This window comes from Echeneis naucrates, chromosome 1 (genome assembly GCF_900963305.1).
Source record: "Echeneis naucrates chromosome 1, fEcheNa1.1, whole genome shotgun sequence".
In the NCBI taxonomy this organism is placed as follows: Eukaryota; Metazoa; Chordata; class Actinopteri; order Carangiformes; family Echeneidae; genus Echeneis; species Echeneis naucrates.
Genome location: NC_042511.1, coordinates 5,339,711 through 5,358,911, shown reverse-complemented (window position 1 = coordinate 5,358,911; position 19,201 = coordinate 5,339,711). Strand labels below are relative to the sequence as shown.

The following is a 19,201-nucleotide window of genomic DNA, read 5'->3' as shown; positions in this document are numbered from 1 at the left end:
CCTCCCGCCGGCAGAGGGCGCTGCTCCGGTCCCGGTCACGCTGTCTACTTCCGGCCCGGCTGCTGGTCGTTGGCCGCTGGTGACATGAGCTTTGTTTTGAATAGAAAGCTACTTCTGATCTGACGTTTAACGGCATGGCAGAGGAGCCAGCCACCGGTGTTTCCTCACGGGCTGAGAGAAAAGCACTGGAAAAGGCCAGAATACAGCAGAGGGAGAGCGAGAGGGAGATATTCAGACTGGTGAGATGGAAGAAAAGAGTCCATTTAAAGCTGCTGGTAGCGAGCTAGCTTGGCTAAAGCTACGCTGCTCCTCTCCTCCCACCTCAGGTCGGCAGAGTCCTGAAGAAACCCGAGGCCGAGCGGTCCAAGGAGGAGGCCGCCGTGCTGCTGCGGCACAGAGACACTGTGGACGAGCTGAGCAAGAGACAAGTCCGCAGAAATGTCCTCAAGAGGAAGCAGGAAGAGGTCAGACGCTGTCCGATCCAGCTCCGTTTGGGTGACAAAAGTCACTCCCTGAGTTATTTCAGTGGTCTGCACTAAGATATTACTACAATATTGGCTTCAGCAGCAGTAAACCATGCTTTGTGAAATGGTGATGCTTTTCATGTAAATCATACAGACTGCTGAAAGAAACTAAATAATTATACATGGCATGGTTAACTGATTATGAGACCCACGTTTTTCTGTCTGTAGCTTCATAGAGTGCCACTGTTTCCTATTCTGCCTTGGTTCCAATCCAGACATGGCCCCAACATGTACTGGTTGCTTTGTGTCGAAGTTAAAGGTAGTTTTACTTGAATGGAAAGACCAGAGAGCCATCAAAGCAAAAAAAGTGTTTGTATCACGGAAAGCAGGAATCTATCAGCAGTGACTATAGTAATGTGTTCAGCGCTGTATCATTTTGCCCTTTGCCCATTAGGCCACAGTGGTCACTCATCCACAAGAAATAGCAAAGCTTAACTAATGAGTAGATTACGTTGGATGGCAATGGATGAGATGATACTATAATGTGACAGCGATTAGGACATGGCATGTCTGTTACCTAACATACTTTTTTTTGCTATGAAAAGGACAAAATTAGGAATTGCACAAATCACTAATCTATAAGAAAAACTTAACATGGCTATGACTTCACACAACAGACGTGCAGTCATAAACTTAAAACATTAAAATTTTCTGGAAATTCCGCAGGTGTTTGATGATGCTGATGAGCTGAAAAATAAAGTCAGGCAGCTGGCTACGGCCATCAAACAAGCAAATCATCTGGTGGTTTATACTGGAGCTGGGATCAGTACGGTACGCCAAATGCTGCATCTTCAGTTTCTTTTTCCTTGTTCTGTTATCATGGAACTGATGAGTTGTGTCCTTTCAGGCAGCTTCTATTCCAGACTATAGGGGTCCTAATGGGGTGTGGACACAGCTACAGAAGGGACACACAGTCAAGTGAGATATGCCGTCACTGATGACTTGAAATTAGCTACATATTTCTTCTAGAATTACCTAAACTCCTTTTGTTTTGTCACGACGTGTTTAACTTTACAAGCAGTTCGTCAGACCTGAGTAAAGCAGAGCCAACTCTCACACACATGTGCATTAAGATGCTACATAAGGAAAAGATGGTATGTGAAAGCCATATACATAACTTATTCTGTTAGATGTTCTGTTGGGAATGTGAAAAGTGCTATTTATACTATCTGTTGTAAAATGTGTGTGTTTCTTTGAAGGTAAAACATGTTGTGTCTCAAAACTGTGATGGACTTCACCTCCGTAGCGGTTTACCCAGAAGTGCCCTGTCTGAGCTCCATGGAAACATGTTTATTGAGGTGAGACACAAATCCTGAGACTTTCAGCGCTTGTCTGACTAATTATGTTCATTTTGTTCTCAGTTAAATTTGTAGGGATGGTTTTACCTGCTTATGGGAATAAGCGGGTAAATGCTTAAAACCATCCCTCCTTTTTTTGTCTGAACACAAGAAAAAAGAACAAATTTCTGCTGTTGTCTTCAGCTTCCTGCTCTTAATGAAAGGAAAGATAGCGCTGCTAGAAAGTACATATATTTTGGGTAAAATTTGCAGTCCAACCTCCAAAAGCAGCTGCGCAGTTGGAGAAACAAAGTTTGCGGTACTCAGTGTTGAATATTGACTACAGAAGTCGAATCTGCTTCATATGGTTTGCATCAGTTTCACAAATGGCAGAAGGGGAGGGGAATACATTTGTATTTCCATTTGTTTACAACTCTGTAAAAAAGAAAAGCACGGCTATGAACTTTGACTTACATTTTGATTAGTTAGTTTTTGTCAGGTCAGGTTACTGTTCACCTTGGGAAAAGGAAACCACCTTATGGGTGTGATGTGAAGCGTCATTGTCTTCATATTTTGCAAAAACTGTGAGGTGAGACAATAAAGTGCTCCTCATTTTAAGTCGCGTCTCCATGATGATTTCCATTAAACATCAAGTTCACTGCCAATGGCTTTATGTGGTGTGCCAATAGGACACTTGATTTTTGGTCTTGTATATTGCAGTGTAGCTCAACACATTATCTTAATTAGCTGGCTGATGCTTTTTGATTTCTCCAATGGGTAAATGTTTTTATGTTTAGGCTGAGCCAATTTTAGGTTCTTTATATATTTCTGGACAGTAAAACAATAACAAAACAACATAGCCAGTAAATGAGTCATGCACTTTGTCCGTCAAACCTTATCTGCTGACTAATTGTTTAAAATACACCACCTGAATGAAAGTGCTCTGTTCCTTCAGAGGTAGAGGGGTGTACAGCGTGCTCTTGAGAAAACTGAGGTTGTCCCCCCCCTGAATTAATAAGATTTACAATAAAGCGCCACTTTATTGCCGATCACGTGATACGAGTGCTTACGCAATCAGCTCCGTGAGTGTTCGTTCGATGTGACGTAGCAGAGGAGGCGTTGGCCGGTGACTGGTGATCTCCTCCCTACTGTCCGCCAAAAAGTCGGACTTGACAGAGTTAAAACATTTAAACTCTGTCTGCCTGTGTTTTTTTTTTTTTTTTTATTTGTTTTGCTACTGATGCTCAGTGTTCAGTATTAACTACATAAATCTAATCCATTACTAATCTGGTGGTTTCTGAGTTTTCAAAACTGCTTCATGTGGTTTGCATCACTTTCACAAGTGGCTAACGTGTCAGAAGGGGAAATCCCAGGATGGGAGAAGGAAACTGAGGTTGTCTGTTAAGTGTCACTCATCCAAGTCTTTCCTGAGTCCTTTACCAAAGCAGCTGGGCTTGCTTGACTTTTAATCTTCCGTATAAAAGTCTCTTTAGTCTTTTCTGACTAGCACTGATTCCTAGGTATTTCATTCCTTGCAGGATTACTAACACCCTGAGAGTTTTTGAGGTATCATGTGAGACACTGAAAGATATAGTCTGAATTGGAGCTAGGCGGCGTAGTGGTTAGTTCTGTCACCCCACAATAAGAAGGTTGCGGGTTTGGTTCTGGGGCCTTTCTGTGTGTCTGCGTGGGTTTCCTCCCACTGTCCAAAGACATGCACTCTAAATTCTAAATAGGTCTGAGTGTGAGTGGTTGTTGGTCTCTGTCTGTCTCTGTGTGTTGGCCCTGCGATGGACTGGCGACCTGTCCAGGGTGACCCCGCCCTCACCCAGAATGAGCTGGGTGAGGGCGCCAGCAGCCCCACGACCCGTTTACTCGGAAACGGAAATAGTGGGAGAAGATAGATGAATGGTGTTAGGCTATGTGGGGAGGCCCGTCCAGACTGCATAAGAAGTGGCTGATAAGTAGCATCATAGACCAATTTATGTTGTGTGTCAGTAGAACTTCTGAACTTTTTTCTGGCCAAAATGTGTTCATCCTCAAACGAAGATGTCCTTCAGATGTAGGAGGATGCTGAATCCTGGTTAAATACACGAAAGCAGCATTAGTTTTGTGAGATACTCCTGAAAAAAACTAGGAGTTTTGTGTTGTTTTTTTGTGTCTGTACTGCATTTTGTGGCTTTGTTGAATGCCCAGTTTATCCTTGTCCTTTGTCCATCTGGGCACATTTTGGACCTGAGGTTTTTTTTGATAACTTCAGCTTCTTGATAAGATTTAATGTAAATATTGATCTATGAGCGTGAGTTTTCTCTAACCTTTTTTTTTTTCTATCTATAGTTATACATGTCATTACAAATAGATAAACAATGCTGTTACAAGGGAGCTCCCCAGAGACAGGTCACCTGCTTTCAAAAGAAAATAAGCTCTCCTAACATCCTGGTTTCCCATCGTCAGGTGTGCACATCTTGTTCCCCATTAAAGGAGTATATCCGATTATTTGATGTGACGGAGCGGACATCGCTGCATCGGCACGGGACAGGCCGCCGATGCAGCCACTGTTCTGGCGAACTCAGGGACACCATAGTGCACTTTGGAGAACGTGGGACCCTGGAGCAGCCTCTCAACTGGAAAGGAGCTGCAGAGGCTGCCAGGAAAGCAGATGTTATCCTCTGTTTGGGCTCCAGTCTGAAGGTAGGTTTTTAAAGCACAGGTGCTTCTTTAAATGTAAGGCAGCCCAGTCACATACTGATCAGACTGGCCTCTGAACAGATGAACATCAATCTTATTTCTTTTTGTGGACTAATATTCCCAATATTGACTTTACCCTTTTAATTCTGTTGCTTGCATGAGCAATTTGTGCTATGGATCCTTTTAATTTAGTATTGTCCATCCACAAATCATCTAAGCTGCACGCTCAGACATATGGGTCTGTCACTTTAGAGTCACAGATTAACCTACCTGTGTGAGTGCACCAGAGTAACCTGAGCACACCAATGTGCACACTCGGCACAGGAAAGCCCCAGGTCCATTGTTTGCATCCAGAACCTTCTTGCTGTGAGGAAACAGTGCTAACCACTACATCAGCCCTGCCGATAAGAGTTTTATGCTGAGCAAAAACATTTCACAGCTAAATTTGTGACCATTCAGACTTACAATTTGAATGTCATCAATAGGTTGACCTTAAATAGAAATCAGAAAATGTCTACTTCATCATTTCTTAAAGGAATTGTATTGAAAGATGGATATCACATGATAATTTATATGATCTCTACTATATTTTAACTCTACAATATTTATTTGAAGTCTTTTTTTTGTTTGTTTGTTTGGTTGGTTGGTTGTTGTTTTTCACTGTACTGAGCTTTGTCTTCTTACTTCTAGGTGCTAAAGAAATATGCTTGTTTGTGGTGCATGAACAGACCAGCAAGCAAAAGGCCCAAACTCTATATTGTCAACCTCCAGGTATAGCAGATTTCAGCATTTTAGGTTGATAATATGAAAATGAGGCCCTGACTGTTCACTGGCTGATAATATGCTCTTCCTAGTGGACACCGAAAGATGATCTAGCTATGTTGAAGATTAATGGCAAGTGCGACGATGTCATGAGGCTCCTCATGGAAGAATTTAACTTACAGATTCCATTGTATGACAGGTAAAGACCATATGAAGAAATTAACTAACCCTTACACAAATAAAAGGTTTGTACAATATTTAAAAAAGATTCAGATATGAATATTAAATTCATTGAGTTTTGTCAACAGTACCTACATTGTGGAATAAATCTGCCATACTGCATCATACACGGACTGCAATAAAAATTAAATTAAATGTGCTTTCGCCATCCAGCTCATAGTTTTCCTCAATCTGTCTCATCAGGACAGAGGACCCTATCTTCAGTCTGGCCACGCCTCTGCAGGCAGAGGAGGTGAACAGCCATAGCCGAGAAGTCATAGCTCCCCCTGATGGGCAGAACTGCTCATCCAATTCTGAGGGACAAGTAAAAGAAGCCACAGCTGTGCAGGGCGGGTGGTTTGGGCGAGGCTACGGTAAAGGAAGGAAGGCGAGGAAAAAATCTGCATAACAAGGGGAGTTAATAAGCTGCATATATCAAGTACAAGCATGCAGTGTTGCAACCCCAAGTGATCATTCTCGATGGGGTTTTCAAATTTCAGTCCCGTGATGGGGTAAACTTGGACTTGAGTTTCAGGGTGCTATTAACGTGTTGTTCGACTATTTCGACTCTGTTGGTATTGTTTAGTCCCATGCGCTGAGAAAATGAGATGGGGAAAAGTAACTTTGGCCATTAGAAACTAGCCCCATAAACTTCATATTTTACACAACAGCAGTTGTGTTTTTGTTTCATCACCCTTGTTTCTTATCGTCCTGTATTTATGGCAGCTAAGATAGTTGGGTTAGTCGGGGCCCAGTCACCATAGCATATATGATAGTGAATAAGATATAACAATTCCACAAAATTATACGAAAGACTTTTTTTTTTTTTTTTTTTGAAGAGCTTTTTGTATCTCAGAAAGTGTCCTCATTCAATGCACAACGTCTGCAGTCAGCTTTAATCCAGATAGCCACAGTGTTTTTGAAACCATTCCTGCAGTATTATCGGTTTCTCAGCTGTTGCGCCGTATGCTCATAATGTTTTACACTCAAGTTTGAAGCCTAGAAGTGCTGAATTATCTTTTTTGGTGAAATATTATTTTAATCTCTGTTAAATGGGTATTTTTTTTTTTTACCAAGTTAATGCAACATTACAGTTCTTACTATTATGTGCAACATGCTGCTGGATTGAGGATCAGCTAGGTGCAGATGGCCACAAAACACAGGTGTTTAAAATGCAAGGTCTGTATCTATGTACCTATGTTATCCATCAGTGTGAGTGGCTTGGTGTTTACAAGCAGCAAATGCCAGCAAACAACAGAAGAATACCAAAGGCCATTTTCTGGATTCTGTGCTGCCATAGCTTTCACTCAAAGGAAAATTGAGCAGGTAAAACATTTACTACATTTATTGTTATGACTAAAATATATTTTGTGGTCTTTTTTTACCCTACTTTTAACCTTTCATAGTTGGATGTATCTTATATAACTGATATTATTCATTTATAATCTTTATTATAGTATAATTTGGTTTTCTTAAATTATTTCCTGAACTCTAACTCAAACTTCACTCTGCTGTAATCCATACTCAGGTTTGCAGGCTTTGTAGTACAACTGTTAAGTGTACATTGGTTTACTGAAGTTGTGTGTTTACATTTGTATTTCCATTTGTTTACAACTCTGTAAAAAAGAAAAGCACAGTTGTGAACTTTGACTTACATTTTGATTAGTTAGTTTTTGTCAGGTCATGTTACTGTTCACCTTGGGAAAAGGAAACCACCTTATGGGTGTCTATTAATCTGTCTCAGGAAAATCTACTAGTATTAAAAAAAAGACAGTGTCCACTTGTCAAAGGCCAAACTAGCCATGATAAACTAGTGTTAAGTAATCCTGAAATCAGTTGCAAAACTGGATGTGAAGACTCATTGTCTTCATATTTTGCAAAAACTGTGATGTGAGACAATAAAGTGCTCCTCATTTTAAGTTGCGTCTTCTTGGTGATTTCCATTAAACATCACGTTCACTGCCAATGGCTTTATGTGGTGTGCCAATAGGACACTTGATTTTTGGTCTTGTATATTGCAGTGAAGCTCAACACATTATCTTAATTAGCTGGCTGATGCTTTTTGATTTCTCCAATGGGTAAACGTTTTTATGTTTAGGCTGAGCCAATTTTAGGTTCTTTATATATTTCTGGACAGTAAAACAATAACAAAACAACATAGCCAGTAAATGAGTCATGCACTTTGTCCGTCAAACCTTATCTGCTGACTAATTGTTTAAAATACACCACCTGAATGAAAGTGCTCTGTTCCTTCAGAGGTAGAGGGGTGTACAGCGTGCTCTTGAGAAAACTGAGGTTGTCCCCCCCCCCCGAATTAATAAGATTTACAATAAAGCGCCACTTTATTGCCGATCACGTGATACGAGTGCTTACGCAATCAGCTCTGTGAGTGTTCGTTCGATGTGACGTAGCAGAGGAGGCGTTGGCCGGCGTGGTGTCAGTCCGAGAAGAGGCTGTGCTCCTCCCCGATCTCCGCCAAAAAGTCGGACCTGACAGAGTAAAACAATTAAACTCGGTCTGCCGAGTTTGTTTGTTTTTTTTATTTGTTCCGGTACTGGCAGATTTTTCTAGCATCCGTCCAAATGATCAAAAACGGCCACCACGCCGCGGACGAGCAGCAGGATGAAGCCGGTCGCAGTAAGCCGGCTGGCTCGGTGCACAGCCCGGATAAAAGGAAGCGCGTCGTCCGGCTGTGGTGTGACGGCTGGTGAGTCTCTTTGCCCGCTACTGACCGACTTTCAGACCGTCCGTGGTGGTCTGTTGAATTATGTACAGCTTTCTCTGCTCTGGGTGTTGTCACGTGAATTGGCGACATCGCGGAACCATTGGTCGGCTGCTATGCTAATACCGTTTAGCTAACCACTCCGATCGGCAGTTTTGTAACTTAGCAACAGGAGTTTAACCACTTCATAATTAACGTGGACACCGACGACATCTTTATCTCAGCTGTCTCATTTCCAACAGACCAACTTTTCTCGTTTTCAGTCAGCAACCCAATCCAAATAACTACGGCGTGTGTTTTTAAATGTCATTTTCACTAATAATAATAATAATAAGGGTTAATCCCTTCAGAAAGGTGCAGTGTTTTTAAAGAGCACCATCTGTCATGTTTTATTGGGCCCTGCCACGAGATATATTGGGTGCAAAGTCCTTCCTGCCTAAAAGTACGATTATTTATGATACAGGAAGAACCTCAAAGTGAAAACACCTTAACTGGTGTCTCCACAGAAGTTGCAAAGGCGCAAAAATATGCAACCCTTTACCCAGGAAATGTCAGACAATAGCAGATCTCCAAACTAAAGTTTAACTACATCTTTTCACTTTACTCCATCCCCTTGCTTGAAATCCTGCCATATAAGCTTCAGTTTCAATGTTGTTTTGTGTAGACAACTGGCTTGTGTTTATACTGTGGTTAGGATAGATAGTTCTAGTATGCTGATATAACATCTGTTGTGAGCAACATACGGTCATGAGGTCTGTTATTTTAAACTCGGTGTCACAGCATTGAACTGGGGAGGGAAACACAATGATCTTCACATGATTTAGCTGCAGCCGAAGGTACAACTCACTCCCACAATGTCATGTGTATATTCTTTCCTGGACTCACTCTTTGCAACAAGATGGCCAGGTTACTGATACATAGTCCAGCACAGCCTGTCATAGGCTGGCTATAAATAACAAACATAGTGAACATGTTGTCCAGTGTGATGTAAAAGCAGGGGACAGGGTTCCCCCTTCTGAAGGTTAATGGGGAGCGTTCAGACACAACATAATTTAATGATGGAGGAGCTTTACAATATAAGGGAGAGTAAGACAGGCATATTGGAGAGCGCAGTGAAATTTTTGTAAGATCCTGGGTCCAGGGGATCTTTACTTGTTTATGACCCATCTGAGGTATCTGCAAATAAATTATTTGGAAAAAAAGGATTTTCCGTGTTTACTTAGCTGAGAAGTATTATAACAAGGCTGCTGATATTGACAGTCTCTATTTGACTGTTTGCTTTTTAAACTAAATGTACAAATATTTAACATGTTTACATGATAAATATAAATAAATATATTTTCTGACAGCATCCAGTGAAATATGAAATTTTATTTAGATGATTGGAAGTAAACAATCATCTAAATAAAATAATAAAATAAATAAATAAATAATAATAATAATAATAATAATAGAATCACAAGTAAACAGATTTACACCTGAGAGCATACTTTCCAACAGCTCCCGAGCAGTCCAGGTGAGTAAGGTTGGAGGATTACTGTTAAATTCAGACTAGCAGCTTGTGCTAATGCCATTACAGAGGAGAGGTCGTGCCACTGGAAGTGGCAGATGGAGTGTTGTTATAGCAGTCAAACCTTGAGGCACATTTTTAAAAGTTAATTGTAGTTGAGGCTTTCAAGTCAGAGTGAACCTGTGAGTAAAAAGTTGTAAATTTTTAGACTAACTGGAAAAAAAACAAAGTAAAGTGTATCTGTTTTGCCTGATTCAAGAACCCTTGGATATTTGAACACAAGTAATAGCTCTACTTTGAGCAACCAGAATGAGGTTTCATATTCTGTACATGTAACTTATATCATGCTTTGTCTTTTAAATTAGCCTGAATATAGATCTGTAAAACAAGCCCAGTCTTGCTACTAAATTATTCAGTGCTCTTCACTATCATTAACTCTTGTGGATCTTTGTTTGTGGTTGGAGTGAAACCTGCAGGCGCCTGCGGTATAAGTGACTTTTAACTGTAGGAGGCTGGTGCTGCAGGGTGGTGAACATTCGCACAATTTAATCAAATCAACAACTCCCCAGTGTAGAAGGACACCTTTAACCGTGGAAATGACTGTCAAGCTCAGAGAACTCAGATTTACTTCCATTCTGAAAAGGCAAGCCACCAAAAATCATTGACTGTGGAAGTTACTGAACTGCAGAAAGCAAATAAACACAACTGTCCAGTGTATTTGAGTATCACTTTTCTCCCACTGACCTTTAACATTTTCTTTTATCAGATTAAAAGGGCTACGAGTGTGTGTCATGGGATATAAAATGCATGATTTATTTTAGATTTTGTGTTTTTACAGCAAAAGTCATACCTCGTGCCAGGTCACAATAAAAAAGCGAAAGAAGTTATGATAAGATAATGTTACTCAGTAATGAGTAAAAACAATCCCCAACCATCCTGAAAAAGCATCTGACAGATATTGTAAGACAATGCTGCTGTGAACCTAAATGCTTCAGTTGAAAAACTAAGGTCTGCGGTCGTGCTTATTGTTGAGATCCCCTCGCCCTTCTATTATTATATGCATTGTGTGTTTGTTTTTTTCTGTTTCCACTTGTGTACTTTTTTTTTTTTTTACCTCATGTGTTCCTTGTTGAAGATGATGTCATTTCTTTTTCTGTCTCCACAGTTATGACATGGTGCACTATGGACACTCCAATCAGCTGCGGCAGGCCAAAGCCATGGGTGATTACCTCATAGCTGGAGTCCATACAGATGGTAAAATACATTACTTATTACTCGTGACACACCACAATTAAGTGCCATTATTGTATATAGTACCCATCAATAGTTTGGACAGGGGTTAGGGTTCATTGTAGCTTGTAAGCTTCTCCAGTAGCAAGTGATTGCTGGCCAGAAACTGAGTAACTGAATGTCAATTTTCATGTCTAAGAGAGACATTTTACAATAACATGAAAAACAAATCTGCAGTCTCCCACTTCTAAGATTTTTGTTTGAAACAAATTCCTTTGTAGTTATTCTACAAACATGCGTTATGTAAGAGAACAAATATTTGTAGGGTAACAGGTAAACCAGAGTAGGTCAACATCTAGTGCATTGCTTGACCACATGTGTGAAATTATGAATGTAGTCTTCATGACTGCAATGACAGCTGACCAAATGCAATCCAACTTAGTGCATTGGATGAATGTAACCCCCCCCCCGATACCCCCTAATATCCATGTCCTATGGAAGAACTCCAAATAATCCAAGGCTGATTTGGCGGACTGACTGTAAAACCATGATAAGTCAAAAGTTATGGTTAGCCTCTCTGTTCCAGTTCAGCCAAAAAGTAATAATAACTAAAGGAGACCTGTGGAAAGAGATCAATACCATCTGCACATGTGTCAGTGGTATACCAGAAATCTGATATTAATTCCACATCCCACTTTCAAAGCGGAGATATCCAAACACAAGGGGCCTCCCGTCTTCACTCAGGAGGAGCGCTACAAGATGGTCCGAGCAATCAAGTGGGTGGATGAGATAGTGGAGGGAGCACCTTATGTTACCACCCTGGAGACTCTGGACAAGCACAACTGTGACTTCTGCGTACATGGAGGTGAGGTAGTTTAAATCTGCTCTTTTCATCTTTGTGTCACGTGTCTTCAGAGTCCTCTCTGGGGCAGTGAACAGGTTTCCAAAAGTGGTGAAAGTCTGGCGTTGACAATGGACTAATGTTATTGTTTGTTGACCAGATGACATCACACTAACTGTGGATGGCAAGGATACATATGAGGAGGTGAAGCGTGCAGGCCGTTACCGGGAATGTAGACGTACCCAGGGTGTGTCCACCACTGACCTGGTGGGGCGTATGCTTCTCATGACCAAAGCACATCACAGTAACATTGTGAGTTGGAATAAAGATGTTCTGTGTGCAAAATACCTGAGGTTTCCTGTCGATATAATCTATTCTACTCTGATCATTTCTACAGGATAACCCAGATTACCAGCAGCATACAGATAATTTTGGAAAGGTATGTGCCTTGGCCCTTTATGCAACTACAACCTTAATATGCAGATATATTTTTTTTAAACACAGCCCTACTCCACATTGTCCCTGTGATTAAAAATTAGTAAGTCTTATGTCAATACTCTATATGTGTTGTGTTCAAGGGCCCCAAAGGACACAGTCCATGGACAGGAGTGTCTCAGTTCCTTCAAACTTCCCAGAAGATTATCCAGTTTGCCTCAGGAAAGGAGCCACAACCTGGAGACACCATCATCTATGTGGCTGGAGCATTTGACCTCTTCCGTATCCTTAGCACATACAGATGAACAGCCCGAAGTTATAAAATCTAGATGTGGTGTAGTTGTTGCCTTGACAACAAATTCCTGCAGACATTGGCCATGTTGACTTCCTGGAGATGGTGTATAAACAGGCTGAGAGGCCCTATGTCATCGTAGGTCTGCACTTTGATCAGGTATGCCTAATTACACACATGCACCAACATGCACATGAATATTTTTGGACAATTTAATACAAGAGCAGTTCAGACTTCATGGTTAGCGTCGATGTGGAATGGTATTAAATGTTCTGTACTGTCCTATAGTTAAAAGTGTTTTGACAACATAGAAAAGAATACAAATGTTCAAGTCATCACTAAGCTCTTGATCTCTTCAGGAAGTCAATCGGTACAAAGGGAAAAACTATCCAATCATGAACATTCACGAGAGAACACTGAGTGTCTTGGCCTGTCGGGTGAGTTCACACATAAAATATGCTCAGCACAGCAAGATGTATTTCTTCCCCACAAACTCAGTGTGCTGCAGGCTGAACTTGGCTCTGTGCCCCTCATTCTTGCTGGTCAGCTTTCAGTCTGTTACAATACAATACATATGCACTGTGTGTTTTGGCTTGGTGAAATAAGTTTTTACACAAGCCAAACATTCCTAAAATTGCTAAATTGCTTCACTCCACCCATCAGTGTTCATCAATGCTTGATGACAAGGAACAGATTTGGCACACTTTCCCCAGAAAGCAGTAAAAAAAAAAAAAAAGAAAATCACATTTGAACTCTAAAGATGCTCTTCAGTCTTTGGTTGCATCAATAGTCTGCAAAATTATTAAATATAAACTGATTCATTTGTTTTACTTATGCATCTCTAGTATGTGTCAGAGGTGGTGATTGGTGCACCCTATGCAGTGGGCAAAGACCTGCTGGATCACTTTAAGGTGAGTTGTCTTTGAGTAGATTTAAGTCTGTTCATGATGTATTTTTTATTCCAGTATGTTTAGAGCTTTATATTACCAGTGCAGTTTATCAAGATGAAATGCTGTTAATAAGTATGGCCAAAAATGAAAGTGTTATAATGGCACAACTGCCCAAAGAACCAAGAAGGGTTAGGAGGAGGAGGAGGAGGAGGAGGAGGAGGAGGAGGAGGAGGAGGAGGAGGAGGAGGAGGAGGAAGTGTACACACATCTCAATCCAGATGACCAACTACATAAAAAAAAACAGTCCTGCTTGCCCATTTCAGTCCTTATGACTAACTGAAAACCACCTCACACTGTGGATATATAAATATAACAGTACTTAGCTTCTTACTACGTTGGGTAAACGTCAGTCTTTTGGATTTTTTGAGAGGTAAAAGGGATTTACTTATATCATCTTGAATGAATTGAATCACAGATTCCCAAATGTCTTTGACAGTTCAAGTACAACAAAAAATATGTGGTTGGTACATCTTTAAGATTCACCACAAAACGGTTTATTTGTTCTTAAAAATAAAGGTTCACTACTGAATACTGTAGCTCCCTCTTGTGGAAAGTTTACATATCAGATTATTGACCATCAACACATGAAGTTCTGTCATACAGACTGCAGGTAGTTAAACTTATTTCTTAAAATGCACAGTGGGAAAAGTCTTGATAGTGCTGCACTTTATTAACTTGGATTTCTTCATTTTACCAATAAAACATTACTCACACACCTTTCTGGGAAAATTATCTGTGACTATAAATATATAAGAGCAAAGTTCAGTTAAATTTTGCAACACTGAGGGCAGTTGCAAAGTGACAGTGACCTGCCCCTGCATCTGAATGCAGAGTTTGACAGAGTACACAACTTCACTACTTGAGTAAAAGTACAGATAGTTCTTCTCAAATATTACTCCAATACAAGTAAAAGTAGCTCTGTCAAAATATTAAAAGTATAAAAAAAATACCTCAGGAAATATAGAAAAGGAAAGTAGCTTTATTGTCATTATACAATACACTGATGCGATTCTGCCACAGACATGTTTATAGGTCAAAGATACCTTCAGTTAAAGAGGCCCTACAAGAACCGGTCTGTGGGGGGTCCACTCTAGTCTCTAGTCCAGAGGTGTCCAGCTCCGGTCCTGGAGGGACACTGTCCTGCAGGTTTTAGATGTTTCCTGCTCCAACACACCTGATTGAAATGATCAGCTCATCATCAAACTCTGCTGAAGTCTGATCAGGAGTCACTCGTTTGAATCAGGAAACATCCAGACCTCAGGCTTCTTCTCTTGCCTTGTTTCTAGAAACAGTGTTGCTTTTAGTTGTTCTTATCGTTCTGAACTCTTCATAGCTCTCCATTATCATAATCTGCTCCTCTTGGTTGAAATATGCAGCACGTAATCTGACCATTTTTCTGCAGAAATGGTGTCAAATGACGCCTAAACGCCCCTTTTTTATGTGAACGCGCACAGAGCCTGACGAGACAAGCCTGGGTCACAACAAATCAAGTTGATAACCACCGTTGTGATACTCGTTCTCTCCGGTTTGAGCTTTCGGCTTTGTCGAGCCAGCTCGCCCAAAGAAAGCCTGGCTCTGTTGAGCTTCCTTCGTAGTACACTCCTCTGATATGCCAAAAGTATCAACATACATTTCAATATAGTTCCCCATTGGGGAGATTATTTTGTGTTTGTAAACCTTTCATCATCTAATCTCTGAAAAAACAAGCTGCATGACTGTCATGTTGTGAAGTAAAGCACATTGTAGTGTAAACATGAAGGAGCATGTCTCTGTATGTTTGTCTGTTGTGTGAGTCATTTATATCATATTTATAATAAAAAAATTATTAAAATAATAATATTTCTGTTTCCTAGTTTAGGATGTCAATGTAAAATACAGATGATACGGTGACGTAGTGGTTAGGCTGCCACCACGCAAGAAGAATGATGCAGTGAATTCCCGGTGTGAGCACCTCCACTGGTTAGTTGGTACGGTGCCCCCAGGACCTAGACCAGACTAGAAACGGCACCCCTCCATACCAGTTCATTAAATGTAAAAATATATATACATATTATTATTTCACTATTTAATTAATTATTTCATGGTCCTGGAACCTGCAAGTTTCTAAAAACATGCGGCTAGGCAGGATGTGCTTCAACTTTCTGGGGAGTTGGTGAAAGACATTTTACACCTTGCATTGTATGTGCAAGTGGGACCTGCTGATCCAGAGCACAGGTTTATAATGTAGAATGAGCCGATCATTATGGAGAAATAATCCAGGCAGGATGAGGAATATACATTGTGGCCATATTCTTACCTGTAACACGCACAGAGGAGTGCTTGTTACAAAAAAATACAATAAAAAACAATGAGCAATGTTAGACTAGCGCAAAAGGAGCGAGTAACAAGAGCATCAATAGGAATGTAGTGGAGTGAAAAGTACAATATTTGTCGTAAAAGTATCCCCCAAAATAATATTCAAGTAAACTACAGATACTCAGAAACTGTACTTAAGGACAGTACTCAAGTAAATTTACTACGTTACTGTCCACCGCTGTCTGAATGTTCCTGTAGATATTCAGGCACGTACCTGGAGGTCTTCGTGTATGTGATGATGGTCACTTTAACCAGGTGTTTTTCTGTAGGTGGATCTGGTGTGCCACGGGAAGACAGAGGTGTTTCCTGACAAGGATGAGTCTGATCCCTATGCCGTGAGTACACGGTCCTCACTTCTCCCTCATGATTATACTGCATTTATGTTAAGTGTGCGTTTTTTTTGTTGTTGTTGTTTGTTTTGGGTTTTTTTTTTTTGTTCAAAATTTGCTGAAACAAACTGAGGTGGTTCTTCTTTTGGACAGGGAGCAGGCTAAAGTCAAAATATTCTAATAATCTTTTGTAAGAATACCTTCAGAAATGTGAGCACTACAGTCTGCCACTGAAGTCACTGGTCCACTCTATCAGGAACAAAAATTACATGTCAGCAAAAGAATGGACAATACTTTTGTTTGTTTTTCTGTTTTTGTGGAGGGGTTGTATTTTGTTCTGGTTTTTTGTTTGTTTGTTTGTTTGCTGTTGTTTTTTGTTTGTTTCAAAAGAAAATCTGACATACCAAAGAGCTGGCCTGTGGCTAAATATGGTAAATGGTTAAAAAATGCAAATGACGGCTGGTACAAGGCTTGTGTCCTTCCTTTAGGAGCCAAAGAGGAGAGGGATATTCAGGGCCATCGACAGTGGGAATAATCTCACCACTGATGACATCGTCCAGAGGATCATTGAAAACAGGTCATTCTTTATTTAATTGTATCTCTTCATCATCCTCATTTACTGTATGTTTTGATTCTCAGTGTAGATCAGATTTTGTGTTTTCACTCTTATTTTTTACTGTCCCATTCCGTGTCCTTAGGCTGCAGTTTGAAGCCAGGAACCAGAAGAAGGAGGCAAAGGAGATGGCGGTGATCGAGGCGATGAAGAAGAGAGACCAGCTGGAGCAGAGTGAAGCTGCAGCTCAGAATGCTCACTAGTGACACCTCAGGCCGTGATCCAACTGATTCCGTCTCACTTAGCTCTGGTACGCTCAAGGTTGGACTCAAATGGCCCAAAACACTGTACTTAGTATGGGTTCCCTTCCCTGGGAAAACAACCCTGAAGAGGGCAGGCGGTCCTTTGCAGGCCTCAAAGTGCAGGATTCTGCTTCTATCACTTGGTGAGGCAGTGTGCTGACACACTGCTGGCCTAGCTTCTCTCAGATCTTTTGTATGCGGACTACTCCAGCCAAAATGGGATTAGATTAGATCTTCCCTGACACCTAACACATGATTTTTAACCCACAAATTCCCTTTACAACTCTTATCCTCCACAGAAAATGTTTTTAATCTTCTGTGATATTGTATGTATGTTTGTATCCATGAATTCACCTGTATAGATGTTAAAGTGGTATGATAAGCTTTCAATTATCCATAACTTACTGACAAATAGTAACATCAGTTATGTTTTTAGATTTGAAACCAAATTCGTTTTTCATGATCAGTCTTATAAGTGGTAGAAGTGAGGTTGAATGTTTTAATACACATTCAAATTAAATGTAGATTTAATTTTATTGCATTGCTTTTGTTTAGCCTAAAAAAAAATCTAAATTTGTATGTGAAATCACCTGTGAGGTAATCCTCTGATTCTTACTATGGATTTTATCTACCTGAGTTTGTACTGTGCGTGCGTATGAGAGAGAGGTAAGTGAAGTCACTGACTGTGAGTTTGCGCTGTAAATGACAGTAGTGCCTCATTCCCAATACTAAAAGTGGTGAAAGCTGTGAATTCTATCAGGAAGTCTGAGCTACTGCAGTCTACAAATATGAGTTAGAAACTGACAGTTTTTTCAGTTTGGATTTAAGCAATATATTTGAAAAAAAATGAATTTCTCTACTCCTTTGTCACTGGACAATGTAAACTTTTGGGACTTAGTTTCATCCCCAAACTGCTGAAGGTTACCCGCCTGTTGTTTTTCCTGTCGGTATATGTGGCGTGTGTGTGTTGGTTGGAAGGTGAGATGGTGGCAGTCTGAGAAATAACTTTCTCAATGTTATACAGTGGGATTCTCACAGCCTATCAATCTCTGTGTTGCAATGTCTACATTTCCCTTTATTAAATAAATGGGTAAAACATGGCAAAGTGCCATTTGATGTGTATTTTGCAGCAACAACATAATGTGTGCAGCCTGATGACAGAAATCTTTGTTGGATCAGCACAGCTACACTCCACTGAGTTGGTGAAATGAGGCCACGGCCATTCAGAAGCAACTAAATCCCAGTGCTCCTGTCCCATTCAAGCTGATCTTGCATTTGAACAAAAACTGCAAACCGTCACCTCATTACGAACACAAAGAGTCTTTAATCTGCTAACCCGAGCAGCACGGAGGAAGGATCCTGTCACTTATCTGAGAGACTCAACAGACCAGAGGCTTTGTGGTATTGTGGTGAAATAACAAAGATAAAAGCTTTACTCAGGGACCCAGAGGAGAAAAAATAAATAAAATAATAATAGCTCACATAGATTGTATTTATTTATCACAAAAGAAGAATTAAATGGTCCCTTTTGTTATTATAATTATTAATTTTATTATTATTATTATTTGTATTTATTTATTTAATTTTATTTATTTTTTTTTTGCTGTTGTTGGAAGGCCAGAGAAAAGAGAAACTCGCATCTCTGGGCCAGAATTAGTTCAGAAACCTGTTTTGCAACACTGAGCAGGAAGAGATAGAAGATAAAAACATAGCAACATTGGAAACAAAAGTAAAAAGTTGACCGGCAAACCTATTATTTTGAAAATAGTAGAGCAGAGAAAATGTACATAGAGACACTTTACAGAGAATCTGAACGGCCAAGATAAATGTTGGTGATTACAATTTCATTATCTTCCAGTATATGTACAGAGAAGGAATCATACGTCATAATTACTGTGATTATGACTTGGAGGCAGGAATGGGGTCCAGTTCATCTGGGATGGTTTCTGAGTACAAAGCAGAGAGGAGCAATGGAGCAGAATTATACTTAAAGGTCTAAAAATCTCTCACAGTGGCAGAATAACTTTTGTCCTCCAGTCTTTTTTTTACTTCTCGATAACTTAGACTGAGGAGAGTTTGGGCTTTCTTCTTAAACATTTGTTAAACATCCATCCTGCAAAACGTCTTAGTTCAGATTAATCAGCTCCTGTATTTAAAATCATACCAAAATGTATCAGGAAAATGAAAAAGAGTCGGTCTGCAATGGCCCAGA

General features: G+C 40.2%; 2 protein-coding genes across 6 annotated transcripts; both read left to right on the top strand.

Moving 5' to 3' along the window:
* Positions 1 to 66: 66 nt before the first annotated feature.
* Positions 67 to 6,289, top strand: sirt7 (sirtuin 7). Of its 3 annotated transcripts, none has more exons than XM_029507365.1 (10): positions 67 to 239; positions 327 to 464; positions 1,191 to 1,295; positions 1,372 to 1,442; positions 1,546 to 1,618; positions 1,724 to 1,822; positions 4,256 to 4,492; positions 5,180 to 5,260; positions 5,344 to 5,450; positions 5,675 to 6,289. In XM_029507365.1, the coding sequence occupies exons 1-10, from the start codon at positions 135 to 137 to the stop codon at positions 5,877 to 5,879; spliced, it is 1,221 nt and encodes a 406-aa protein (XP_029363225.1). In that variant the 5' UTR covers positions 67 to 134; the 3' UTR covers positions 5,880 to 6,289. The 3 variants fall into 3 exon arrangements, with proteins under 3 accessions (XP_029363225.1, XP_029363232.1, XP_029363217.1); XM_029507372.1 differs by having other exon boundaries at positions 1,543 to 1,618; positions 4,283 to 4,492; XM_029507357.1 differs by having other exon boundaries at positions 1,543 to 1,618.
* A 1,614-nt stretch (positions 6,290 to 7,903) lies between these two features.
* Positions 7,904 to 18,357, top strand: pcyt2 (phosphate cytidylyltransferase 2, ethanolamine). Of its 3 annotated transcripts, XM_029502015.1 has the most exons (12): positions 7,904 to 8,177; positions 10,868 to 10,956; positions 11,636 to 11,797; positions 11,934 to 12,085; positions 12,171 to 12,212; positions 12,352 to 12,490; positions 12,577 to 12,659; positions 12,860 to 12,937; positions 13,346 to 13,411; positions 16,075 to 16,140; positions 16,623 to 16,711; positions 16,833 to 18,351. In XM_029502015.1, exons 1-12 carry the CDS (start codon positions 8,053 to 8,055, stop codon positions 16,948 to 16,950), a joined length of 1,209 nt encoding a protein of 402 aa, XP_029357875.1. In that variant the 5' UTR covers positions 7,904 to 8,052; the 3' UTR covers positions 16,951 to 18,351. The 3 variants fall into 3 exon arrangements, with proteins under 3 accessions (XP_029357875.1, XP_029357893.1, XP_029357884.1); XM_029502033.1 differs by lacking the exon at positions 11,636 to 11,797 and having other exon boundaries at positions 16,833 to 18,357; XM_029502024.1 differs by lacking the exon at positions 16,075 to 16,140 and having other exon boundaries at positions 16,833 to 18,357.
* Positions 18,358 to 19,201: the final 844 nt, after the last annotated feature.